Source organism: Balaenoptera physalus (genome assembly GCF_965194825.1).
Source record: "Balaenoptera physalus genome assembly, chromosome: 11".
Taxonomy (NCBI): domain Eukaryota; kingdom Metazoa; phylum Chordata; class Mammalia; order Artiodactyla; family Balaenopteridae; genus Balaenoptera; species Balaenoptera physalus.
In genome coordinates, this window is record NC_138896.1 from 43,918,760 (window position 1) to 43,932,375 (window position 13,616).

The 13,616-nt window shown below is 34.4% G+C and overlaps 1 protein-coding gene across 1 annotated transcript in view; it reads right to left on the reverse strand.

Moving 5' to 3' along the window:
• The window catches only part of COL21A1 (collagen type XXI alpha 1 chain), a 177,099-nt gene that overhangs the window by 115,875 nt on the left and 47,608 nt on the right, over positions 1-13,616 (reverse strand). The window contains exons 2-3 of the mRNA XM_082414385.1: positions 10,155-10,280; positions 4,492-5,043 (exon numbers count right to left, since the gene is read on the reverse strand). Coding sequence (XP_082270511.1) covers positions 4,492-5,043; positions 10,155-10,242 — 640 coding nt within the window. The 5' untranslated portion in view covers positions 10,243-10,280. The remainder of the gene's footprint in view (positions 1-4,491; positions 5,044-10,154; positions 10,281-13,616) is intronic.

The following is a 13,616-nucleotide window of genomic DNA, read 5'->3' on the forward strand; positions in this document are numbered from 1 at the left end:
AAGTAGACCAATATATAGATTATGGGAGCTGCAGAAGAAGAAGAAAGAAAGAAGCAAGCTTGTTTAAAAAAATAATAGCCAAAAACTTTTCAAATCTAGGAAAGGAAATGGACATGCAGATTAAAGAACTCAAAGATATCCACATCAAGACACATTATAATCAAATTGTCGAAAACCAAAGACAAAGAGAGAACTTTGAAAGCAGCAAGACAAAAGCAACTCACTATGTACAGGGCACCCCATGACACAATCACCAGATTTCTGAGTAGAAATCTCACAGGTCACAAGGGAACAGGATAATATATTCAAAGTGCTCAAAGAAAAAAAACTGCCACCCAAAAATACTATATCTGGCAAAACTGTCCTTCAAAATAGAAAGAGAAATAAACACTTTCCCAGATTTAAAAAAGCTGAGGAAGTTTATTACCACTAGACCTGCCTTATAAGAAATACTAAGGAAGTCCTTCAAATTGAAAGGAAAGAATATTAAACAGCAACACAGAAGCACTGGAAAGTATAAAACTTGCTGATAAAAGTAAACATAGAGACAAACTCAAGAATACTGTAATACTGTAACAGTGGTATTTAAATCACTTTTAATTCTGATACAGAATTTAAAAGACTAAAGTATAAACTATAACTGTGAAATTGTATTAATGGATACACAATATAAAAGGATGTGATTTGTGGCATCAATTAGAAAGTGTAAAGAGGACAGGAATAAGCAAAAATACAGAGCATTTGAAGTTATCAACTTAAAATAGATTGATATAACTATATGATGTTTTATGTAACCCCCATAGTAACCACAAAGAAAATACCTATAGAAGATATGCAAAAGTATATTTAAAAGGAAACAAAGCATGTCACTACAAAAAAAAAAAATCAATGAAACACAGAAGACAGCAAGAGAGAAAAGAGTGACAAAAAAAAGCTGTCAGAAAACAATAAATGACAGTATTAAATCCTTCCTTATCAGAAATTACTTCAGATGTGAATTGGTTAAAATCCCCAATAAAAGGCATAGAGTAGCTAAATGGATTTAAAAAAAACCGACAAGATCTACACTATCTGCAAGAAATTTACTTTAGAATTAAGGACACACACAGGATAAAAGCAAAGGGATGGAATAAGATACTCCATACAAATGCTAACCAAAAGAGAGCAAAGGTGGTGACACTTATATTAGTCAAAAACTGTCAAAAGAGACAAAGAAGGACATTAAACAATGAAAAATGGTCAATTCACCAGCAAAACATAACAATTATAAATACATATGCACTCTACATTACAGCATCCAAATATATGAGGCAAACGTTGACAAAACTGAAAGGATAAATAGACAGCAACACAATAATAGTAAGGGACTTCAATGCTCCACTTTTAATAATGGATAGAACATCCAGACAGAAGATCTGTCTGGAAACAGATCTGGAAACAGAGAATTTGAACAACACTATAGACCAAATGGATCTAACAGACATATAGAACAGCGACCCACTGCCACTCCCCACCACCACAGCAGCAGAATACATATTCTTCTCAAGCACAAATGAAACTTCTCCAGGATAGATAACATGTTAGGTCAAAAAAAAAAAACAAGTCTTAACAAATTTAAGAAGATTGAAATCGTACCAGGTATATGTTCCAACCAAAATGGAATGAAACTAGAAATTAATGTCAGGAAGAAAACTGGAAAATTCACAAATATGTGGAAATTAAACAATATGCTCTTGAACAATCATTATGTCAAAGGGGATATTAGAAATTATCTTGAGATAAACAAATACTAAAACACAACATACCAAAACTTATGGGATGCTGCAAAAGCAGCACTAAAAAGGAAATTCATAGCAATAAAAATCTACATTAAAAAATAATAAAGATCTCAAATAAACAGCCTAACTTTACAAGTCAAAGAACTAAGAAAGAACAAACTAAGCCCAAATTAGAAGAAAGACTCTCAGATAAACAAAGAAATCATTGCGCATCACTCTTAAGTGGTCCTGAAATAAGGAGTGTATTGCAGAATACACCTCCGAGGAAACAGTAGGTCCATGAAGATGAAATAATCCATGTGGGAACAAAGAGGTGGATAATATTTTGTACATCATGGATCAACCACAGTACAGTATAAAAGGGAACGATATTAGGAAATAGTAATCCTGTATGCTAAACACCTCAAAGTAGAAGTTAACTATTTGTCCAAAAAAAAAAAGTGAATTTGTTAAATAATCAAACACAAATTACATGATTTGAAGCAGCTGCAATACAGCAATGCATTAATTTAGTGCATTAATCATAATCTAATACAGTACAAAAAGTCAAGTGCAAAAAAGCCCATATCTTCCACAAGTACAATTTCAAAAAGTACATTTTAAAAGATGTCTATTGTACAGTGAATATGCGAACTGAATAGACACAGACATTACTTACATTCTTTTTCTGAGTGTAGATGAAGAAATATTTGGCAAGATTTCGAATTTGATTTTTTTTTTTTACAGATCATACATTTTAGCTGAAAGAATTTATACCCGTTTTCACACAGCAACTCTTTCATGTGTATTTTAAAATTTTTATATAGAGAGAATGCATTTACCAAAATACAGATCTACAGGAAAAGTCTCTGAAGCAAATACTAAACATATTTAATCAAATTTATATTTTAGGATTAAGATGAATGGTAAGTGGGACTTCCCTGGTGTCTCAGTGGTTAAGAATCCGCCTGCCAATGCAGGGGACACAGGTTCGAGCCCTGGCCCCAGAAGATCCCACATGCCACGGAGCAACTAAGCCCGTGCGCCACACTACTGAGCCTGTGCTCTAAAGCCTGCAAGCCACAACTACTGAGCCCATGAGCCACAACTACTGAAGCCTGCACGCCTGGAGCCCATGCTCCTCAACAAGAGAAGCTACCACAACGCAACGAAGAGTAGCCCCTGCTCACCGCAACCTGAGAAAGCCCGTGCGCAGCAACAAAGACTCAACGCAGCCATAAATAAATAAATAAATAAATTTATAAAAAAAGAAAAAGATGAATGGTAAGTGAAATTTCACCATGAAAAGTCTATTTTAATAATGAAATATACCTAGTTTCAAAACCAAAGAATTCTAACAACATATTAAAAATATAAATCCCTTTGACCTGTTCAACACAACAAAAGTCAACACAGTCTTACTGTTAGAGATTCATAAAATGAATAACTGTAATGACCATTTGTACTTACTTGTTAGTACCTTTTTTAAAGTTTTATTAAAGAAATGCTTAATAATCTTCTATGCTTTTTTTTCCTCTTTGTTTTGAAGTAGTTGTTTAATATTTCCATGTTTTTTAAAAGAAATAATCCAAAAAGCTTTAAAATGTTTTTCTCTACCATACCCCCCAAATATGAAGAAAATGAAGGAATTGATTTGTTTTCTAAGCCACAATCATTTAGAAATTTTTCTATCAAATGTGAACCAAACTATTTGTGTATTATTTTGTAGGTAAACTGGGACAAAAGCATTTCCATCTACATGAACATTATTTTTAGGTATACAGTATATTAAATGCCTATAATATTAAAAATAAAAGATATGAATAAATTATTCTTCCCCAAAAATAATGTGAACACAAGCATGTCTATACACTAACAGGATTAATGTTTACCAAAAACTGGAACTTTCCCATGGGAACCTATCATACACATGAAGTCAGATTTTATGAAATGATATAAACATAATTAATAGACTGGTAAGTACTGTATTTTCAAATGTTCCCTCACTGCTGGTGGGAGTTTAAGTTTTTCTCAAGTGGAATTTTTAACATTCTTCCAAAGTTTTAAAAATGTTAGTAATTTGATCTTTGTTTTCTGAAGAAATGATGAGAGATTCCCATTCAGAATTAGATAGAGGAATATTCACTGTTATTTGTATTAGAAAAACTTAGAAATAAACCAAACATACAAAAATGGAGAAATTATTAAATAGATTATCTTAAAAGATTGTCCACTCATATTAATAGAGTATTAAAATTATATACACAATAAGAGTATAAATAATATGAAAATAGAGTATGAAATTATATATACAATATTATCTTTATTTAGGCACATGAATAAACTCTCAGACACACTGAAATCAAAAGAGGAAAAGATTAGGATGAAAAAGACAAAAACTTGTCAACAGGAGCGATGTGATCATGTGTGGTTTACATATATTTTTATTATTTAGGTGTTTATTTTCTACCATCTCCACAATAAACATATTGTAATTGAAAGGAAAACACAAAATATTATATTTTCCAACTGTAGATTTTATAAGAAAACAATTGTTTCTAAAAACAAAATTTATCCAGAAAAATATAACACAAAAATGTATGCTCACCTCATTTCTAACTTAAATAATTTGACATTAAATATAACCATCTTCCCCAGTTCCCAAATGAACAGGTTATACCAAAATGTAAGAAAGCATCATTATTACTTGTTTCCACATTATATTAAGGCTTACCTTCACAAAGTTTCTGCTTCATCACCTCCCTTATTTTGGATATTGCAATATAGTCTTCCACATAAAACACATAAGTAGATGAAGGCTTGTTGGCAATAGCTCTAAGTTCTGCCTCTTCTGTTTCTGAACCAACACCGATGGCAAATAATGTTATTTTACTGTCTCTTGCTGCTTCTGCCACATCCTTGACTTCATCTTGGGATTTACCATCTGTAAGGACTACTGCTATCTTAGTCAGCAATCGTGAAGACTTGGCAAAAAGGTAATCAAGGGCAAACTGGATGGCCTTTCCAGTCTTTGTGTTTCCTCCCAAGTAGTGTATGGACTCCACGGCTGCCATCAAATTCTCTCCTGATTCATGGCTCCCAAGGGGAATCTCCAGGATGGGGTAGTCACTATACTGAACCACTCCAACCTGAATAAACTTCGGTCCTATGTCAAAGTTTTTTGTGATATTGACAAGCCACTTTTTCACTATTTCAAAGTTTTCTGGGCCAACACTGTAAGAGCCATCCAAGATGAAAACTAAATCTGTTGGAGCAGTACGACAACCTAAGTGAAAAAGAAAACCATCAGAGTATATGTGTTACATAAAAAACAAAAATTAGAGGCTTTAAATGCATGAATTTTTAATTAACCAGACAGGAGGAATTTTTTCACATGTATATACGTAAAGTTGCCACAATGTATAGTTCAACTATCTTATAATTTTATATGTCAATTATACCTCAATAATGCTCAGTTTTTAAAAAAAAAGATAATAGTAACCAGTTCATAAGAGCTTTGTAAAGATTAACTATGATACACTGCCTAGCTTATGAAAATACTTTATAAATGAGGTCTATGATTTTTGTTGATATTTTTTAATTAGCTTGTCTTAATTTAAATATTAATGATTCAGCTTTAAAAATAGGGAATAGGGACTTCCCTGGTGGTCCAGTGGTTAAGACTCTGCACTTCCACTGCAGGGGGTACGGGTTTGACCCCTGGTCCGGGAACTAAGGTCCCACATACTGCACCATGTGGCCAAATAAAAAAAAAATAAAAATAGGGAATAAAAAATGGATGCTGTATATGAATATGATATCTAGATACCTCTTTGTAGGGGCAGGTATTACTACAAAGCAACATTTTATTGTATTTCTCCACTGAATAAATGAAAACACACAAAATTTTAATAAATGAATGATTTTCAGCTATAGACTAACATCATTGTTTTAAGTTATCAGTGAAATATGTTTAGTTTAATGCTAACCTGAAATATTTACAAAAATTTATATAAACCAATGAATGGGGGGAAGAAATTAAAAACAAACTTTCTGCCATCTTCAGGACTGAAGTAACCAGCAAAGATCCACGTTCTTGATATAGTTGAGAAAATGTAAATGAACCAAGATTACGAAAGCAGTCACTCTTGCACTACATGCAAGATGAATGTTTAAAGGTCTGATTGCTCATCTTCAGTCACAAATGTAGCCAAAACAATAGCTCGTGTGAAGTGAATCTATGTTCAAGGGCATAAAGCTATTCCTTTCTCTGTAAAGATTCTTGTTTCAAGATACCAGGAAACATGTGATCAGCACATCTTAGAGTTCTACCAGGAAAAAAAAAAAAAGACTATCTGTGGTGTAAGTTATACCCAGGCAAGTTCTAAGCACGTGTGAAAAGAAAAAAATATCTTCTTTGTAGCCACTATGGAAAACAGTAAGGAGGTTCCTCAAAAAACTGAAAATAGTGTTGCCATATGATCTAGCAATCCCACTGGGCATATATCTGGACAAAACTATAATTCAAAAAGATACATGCACCCTTATGTTCATAGCAGCACTATTCACAATAGCCAAGACATGGAAAAAACCTAAATGTCCATCAACAGATGAATGGATAAAGAAGATGTGGTTCATACATACAATGGAATATTACTCAGCCATTAAAAAGAATAAAATAATGCCATTTGCAGCAACATGCATGGACCTAGAGATTATCACACTAAGTGAAGTAAGTCAGAAGGAGAAAGACAAATACCATATGATATCAGTTATATGTGGAATCTAAAATATGGCACAAATGAGCTTATCTACGAAACAGAAACAGACTCACAGACATAGAGAACAGACCTGTGGTTGCCAAGGGGAAAGGGGGGTGGGGGAGGGATGGGCTGGGAGTTTGTGATTAGTAAATACAAACTATTATGTATAGAATGGATAAACAACATGGTCCTACTGTATCGCACAGAGAACTATATTCAATATCCTATGATAAACTATAATGGAAAAGAATATAAAAAAGAATGTATACATATTTATAGCTGAATCATTTTGCTGTACAGCAGAAACTATCACAACATTGTAAATCAACTATACTTCAATTAAAAAAAAGATTTCCTTAACTCTCTTTTCCACAGTACACAACATGCTTCTAACCCTATCTCATTCTTTCAGTATGTATATATTGAATACCTGTTCTGTCCTTGATATCATGCTAGGTACTGGCTTCAAACATACTTGAGATATCTCAAAAAGCTCCCAGCCTAGTTAAGATGGACAACTGGCTGGTTAGAGAAAGTACAAATAATTATGAGAACATTGAGGAGAGGGTGGCAACCTAACTATGTCAAGCCAGGGGCAGTTTTGTTGGAAGGCTGAGATCAGAAAGCAGAGTTTTAACCAGGTCAAGAGGACGACATTCTAATCAGAGGGAGCAGCAAGTGCAAAGGTCCAGAGGTGAGAGACAGACACAGACCCAAAGACAAACTGGTTTGTTTGGGTAATTCCAATGGTTTTGAAACTGCACTCCTTCTCTGGTAGGACTTGAACCCACCCACACCTCAGAGTGGGACTTGAACCCGTGATCCCTGACTAGGAGGGGACTCAAAACCACTGTCTTTGGATTAAAACCACTCACCTGGGGTCAGGACTTACTGAAGCTCAGGTTCTTCTGTCTCCTCACAGAAGAAATTCAGCGTGAGGCAAAGTGGAAGGCAAAGAGTGAGTTTATTAGCATAGGACGCTTGTGAGAGATAAGCGGGCAGGCAAGGGTGCGCAACCCCAGGAACAAAGAGCCCCAGGAACAAAGAGGGCTACGTTTTTATAATCAAAGAAAAAGTGGGGAGGGGAGAAGACCACCTTCTTCCTCTTTCTTGGGCAGACGTCAAGACTCATATCACTAGTTCCTCCTTTGGCCCTATACGGTCTAACCAGGTCTAACTGCCATGGCACTATTTAAATCATATGTATATTAGCAAAAGGGTGGTGACATATACTAAAATATGGTAATTCATCTCAGGTTTGGGTATAATATCCCCTTTCACCTGGTTTCTTTCCCTTTTCACCTCTATTTCTGTCTTGGTTACATGCAGAAACGCTACTCTGCAAGGACTATTAACTCCCTGACTTCATGTAATAAGATTCAGAGCCCATATCTATTGTCTTGTATTTTAACTATCAGAGTTTGTGGCTTGAGTGTGCCTGGCACTTGGATGCACCTGGTCTTCCTTCAAGGTAGGGTAGATTGTTGCTAGGTTACTGGATATTTTTCTTGAGTGGTCATTAGCTTACAATGGTCTCCCAAACTCCCTTAAAATTCCCTTTCTGTCTTTAATCCCCTAGTGGGATTTCTAAACTGACTATTTAATTATCCTACTCTATCTACCTCTATCAGTTTGAAGTGGCCAACAGGAAGGAACAGCTGTACTTGCTGCCTTCTTCTCTAACTTCTGCACTCAAAGCAGCCAAAATACTACATGGGACAAGGATCCCATGTCCTTGGACATGATGAGTTAGAAGAGGATGAGGTGAGTCAAGGTAATGAGATAACAAATTTTACATCCTGTGGTTTTACCCAGGTTAATGGTCTCCCTTAAGTAGTGTTTGGATGCCCAATTTAAAGTTATAATAAGGATGGTTTATTTTCTGTATATATTGCAAATAAGATATTATAATTGCAAAGATCAGTATCGGAGAAAAAAATGTTTGGTGACAATTAGTATTTTTGCAACTCCTTGGAGTAAGTCAATCAATCAACCAACCTCTCCCTCTCTTCACCTCCCTCACTTCCTCCTTTCCTCTCCTTCCTTTCCATTCTTTTCCTTATCTTTGTCCATTTACATATTTGGGAGGATGACAAAGCTCCCATGAAGAGGCCTCAATTTCACCATTATCTCAACTCACTTATCACAGTAACTAGCAGAAGTAAACACTATTGTCAGGTGAACACGTATCACAGTCAAGAAGTTCCCCCCCTCCCAAAAAAAAAAAATTGCCAAAACATGGATTTGTCTCACAAATATAACTGTGATTATGACACCATCTTAAGATGCTATAGGTCAGATGGTGTCTCAGTGCAGGGGGTGTGAGGGACACTATTCCAACAACCTCTGTCATGGTGACCACTGCCAGACATCGGGGTAGGGAAGGCAGAAATGGGATTCTGCCCAAAGGCATATTTTCTAACCCAAGGGAATGAAGTTTTCCTGTTATTTTTGGAAGCTGAACAGGGATGACAGGGTTATGCTTTTATTGGGGTTTTGTGGGAGAGACAAAAGGACAGGAAGGTTGTGTTTGCAGGACTCTTCGAGGTTGCCCTTCCTCGATGCTATGAGGCTCACTATTGCCTGGACCTGCGAGTGTTTGTGTATCATTCGATTCGTGGTTACAAATTCTTACAGGGTTATTCTTGGCCCTTTCTACCCCTTTCCAGAGCCATGGGGCATATATTTCATAACTGCAAGGTTAGCCAAGAGCATGCACACAAAAGCAAGTACTGCCATTTATAAACCCCAGACAAAATACCACTCCAAGAAACCTCCTCCTCAGAGAGGTGAATCACCAGTGTCATAGAAAAGGAATGCACTGAGGATGAAAAGAAGTGTTCAAATACTAGTTACAGCTCCAACCAGATGTATGACACTATGCAAGGCCCATACATTTTATGCTTCTCTTTTCCCACTCAAAAAACAAAGAGTATCTACCCCATAAAGTGCTTGGGTGGATTAAACTATAAAAGGGTTATGCAAACATTAAATATTATTTTTTTAAAAAATTTTAAGCCAAATTGAATCAAATTGTCAAATCATCTGATTTAACTGTTAGAGAAACCATAATTCATTTATAGTTAGGGGGTTTATGTTTATGAGTTTTAAAATATGCATATAAGCACACTTTTAAAAAGAAGTAGGCTGTCTTTTTAAAAGTGTCTTTTTAAAAGTAGGATGGCCTACTTCTCTCATGCAAGCTTTCCTACAGGCAATCAGAATAACAGTCACCACTTACTGAATGTCACCATGCTAAGTCATTTATATGCATTATCTTATTATCTCTATGAGATAAACTCATAGGATGGTCCTGATAGCCATCCTGTGAAGGAGGTACTTTATCTCCATATTATGAAGCTTATATAAATGGCTGAACATGGACTCAATACCAGAGTGTTTATTCCAAAGCCTGGGTCAATAAAATGCACTATTACCATAGAATTTTCTCAAAATGACTTCTGATAGATTTTCCTCCCAGTTAATGTGTAACATAGCAATTCATTTATTTTAGGGAATCACAGCATCAAAGACAATTAAGAATAAGATCCTTAAAGCCATTGCTAGAGCTCCTCTAATTTGATTTCCACAATCAATGTGTTGATAACAAAAAGACAATGCTGATAGTTCTTACTTGATCTTATTTCCCCATCTTCAGCTAATACAGAATTCTGAAGAAGCAGGACCAAAATTATCCAAAGAAATGTAATATGGTGAGCCATGTTTCTGTTTTTGTTCCAATGTTTTGGTTTTAGGGTTCCTAAAAAGAAAGAGAAAAAAAAAGAAAGTTAAATATATTAGAAAAATAAGACAAATACCTAACAATCATAAGTTTGAATTGTTAAATTGCAATACCCAGTCAAAGCACAGTTAATTTTTGCTAACCTTAAAATTAACTTATGTGCCCAAAATAGCCACATTTCAAATATATAATACAAGACAACAATGAATGGGAGCTGAGGATGAATGTGACAAGTTTTTAATTCATAATCATCTTGGAAAAGCAAAAACTTTTCTAAAACTTTAAGCTTTGCTCAAAATATTTACTAGAATCCACCTTTTAGCATAGCCTGCAGAGCCCTATCACATTCTTTTTATTATCTCAGTGGTAGCACATACCCTTCTTTTAAATGTGTATTTGCATTTAAGAAACACTCAAAGGGTATCTGGTAAAAAATATCTATAGGATAAAGCTGAATAATAGGATTTAATTTTTTAATGGGCTATATTTGTAAACATTAGGATCTATTTTATTTAATTCATCAACACTCAGTTATGAGACTAATATGTTTTCTAAGTTAGTCCAAGGACTTCACTCCTGGTTAGAATGTGGAACATTGCCAAAGACTGTCACTCTCAACAATGAGAACATGTCAGATAAACTATAAAACTATAGGCTTTTAAGACCCAGCAGATAAGACAGGGTTTAAAGAAACCTAAAAGAGCTAAATTCCAAAAGTTATTAATACTTTATAGGACAGAAAAGATTCAAGGCTGCTTTTGTCCCTACTAGAAAGGGAACCCTGCTCAGGAGGAGGAAGAATTTGCTACAGTACAGAAGCAACCAGTCAAAGCTGGAGTGACATATTAGAATCCCAAGGAGTCTCAGCCACAGAGCAAGGGTGCCCCTAGCCGGCAATTCTTCCCCAGGAGCCTTAACTGGGTACACGGAATAGACAGGTAACACAGAGAATATTGAAAGCAGTATAAAACAGTCTAGAGAGATCCTCTCCTTCCCTTTCCCTGTTCAAGTCCCCAGGGAATTCCTCAAATACAAATCCTTGTCTTGCTGAAGGTTAGGGGAGAAGCCACAGAACTGAGAAAAGTCCCTCCAAGGTGCTCCAGTCCTTCACTACAGTGGACAGACATATCTCAAAAAGCAGAAAGGACAAGAGAGAAAAATAGAACTCAAATACAAAAAGCTGGAAACCATACTGACAAGCTGAGAGAAATCTCCCAAGGGTCTCCCAAAATATGAGAAGATACAAAGTTTTATGTCTGATCAGGAGAAAAACACTCAATATAAGAAGATCCAGAGATTATCTAAATGTCAGAAGTATCAAGCAGTGTTTATAAAAAGGCTATGATGAACATGTTAAAGGATCTAATGAATAAGATGGACAACAATTGCAAAAATATGTGAAATTTCAAAAGAGGGATGGAAACTATTAAAAAAGGATACAAGTGAAATGCTTGCAATGAAAATATATATCAAAAAAGAAATCATGCAGTGAGCATGCATACGTCAGAGGGAAAGATCAGTAAACTTGAAGATAAGTCAATAGAAAGTATCCAAAATGAAACCCAAAGTCAGGGGAAGAGGGTTGAGAAATAAAAGGAACAGAGCATCTGAAATCTGTGGGACAGTATCAAATGGTCTTGATTTAGCTTCTCAGATGGAAAGGAGAAAGTGATTCTCAGCTACCAACAACCAGATCAAACACACCCTAAGCAAAATACAAAGTAAGTCATACTTAGGTACATCATACTCAGTTGAAAGTCAAAATAAAAGAGTAAATTCTTGAAACAAACCACAGAAAAAAAGACACATGACATACGGAGGAACAACAATAAGAATTTTAGATGGAAATTTCATGGTAATAAAATGGGCAATGGATCAGAAAGATATAAAAATCCTAAATATGTAGATATCTAATAATAAAGCTTCAGAATTCCTGAAGAAAAAATGGAAAAAAAAGCTAAACAAAAGAAATAGACAAATTCAAATCATAATGTGAGATTTTAAACATCCACTTTTCAATGATTTTTGAAGTAGATAAAAAAAATTTAGTAACAGTACAGAGTTTTGAAAAACTTTGTCAACCAACTTCACCTAGTTGACATTCATAGAATGCTCCACCTAACAACAGCAGACTATACATTCTTTTGTAATGCATATGAAAGTCATCAAAATAGACCATGTGCTGGAGAAAAAACAAGACTCAAATTCCAAAGAAATGAAATCATGCAAATTATGTTCTTTGACCTAAATGGTATTAATTAGAAAAGGAAGAAAGTCCCAAAATACTTGGAATTAACCAATATACTTCTAAATAATCCATGGTTTTAAAAAATATCAGAGGGGAAATTTTAAAATATTTCAACTGATCAATAATTGTTTAAAAAAATCAAAATTTTATGATACAGCTAAAGCACTACTAAGAGAGAAGGTTTGGCTTTAAAAGCATATACTAGAAAAGAAGAAAAATGAAAAATCAATATCTAAGCTTCCACCTTAAGAAAATAGAGAAAGAACAACAAATTAAAACTAAAGAGTAAAAAGAAAAAGAAGAAGAAAAAAAGAAAGAAAATTATAATCAATGAGATAGAAAATTGAAAAACAATAAAATTAAAGAGTTAATTCTTTGAACAAATAAATATGCTTATAAATCCTAGCAAGAATAATCAAGAAATAAGACAGAAAACATAAATTACCTAAGTCAATATCGAAACAGGGGATGCCACTACAGAGCCTACAGACCTTAAAAGGATAATAAGTAGACAGATGAAATGGACAAAGTCTTAAGATACACTATTTATTAAAACTGGTCTAAACTGAAATTATTAAAGAAATAGAATTTTTAACCAAAAATTTTCCCACAAAGAAAATTCCAGTGCCAGATAGTTTCACCAGTAATTTCTACAAACATTTAAGGAAAAAAATAATAATCAAACATTTTTATGAAATAACATTAAATGAAAATAGAAGAGGGAACTCTTCTCAACTTTTACTATGAGGCCAAAATAAAATGCTATGAAAAATCTACAGCTTAGATCACATTGAGTGGTAAAAGACTGAATGTTTTTTCCCCCAAATCAGTAAAAAGTTAAGGATATATTCTCACATCACTTCTATTCAAAAATGTACAGGAAGTCCTAGCCAGTGCCATACTCAAAATAAGAAATAAAGACTATAAAGGAGGAAATAAAACTGTAATTATTTACAGACAACATGATTATCTACATAGAAATTTGAAATCTACCAAAACACTATTAGAACTAATAAGTGAATTTAGCAAGGTCACAGGACACAAGGTTAATAGTTTTTTTTTTTAAGTGTTTCTATATAATAGCAACAAAATGGTGGGGGGGATAT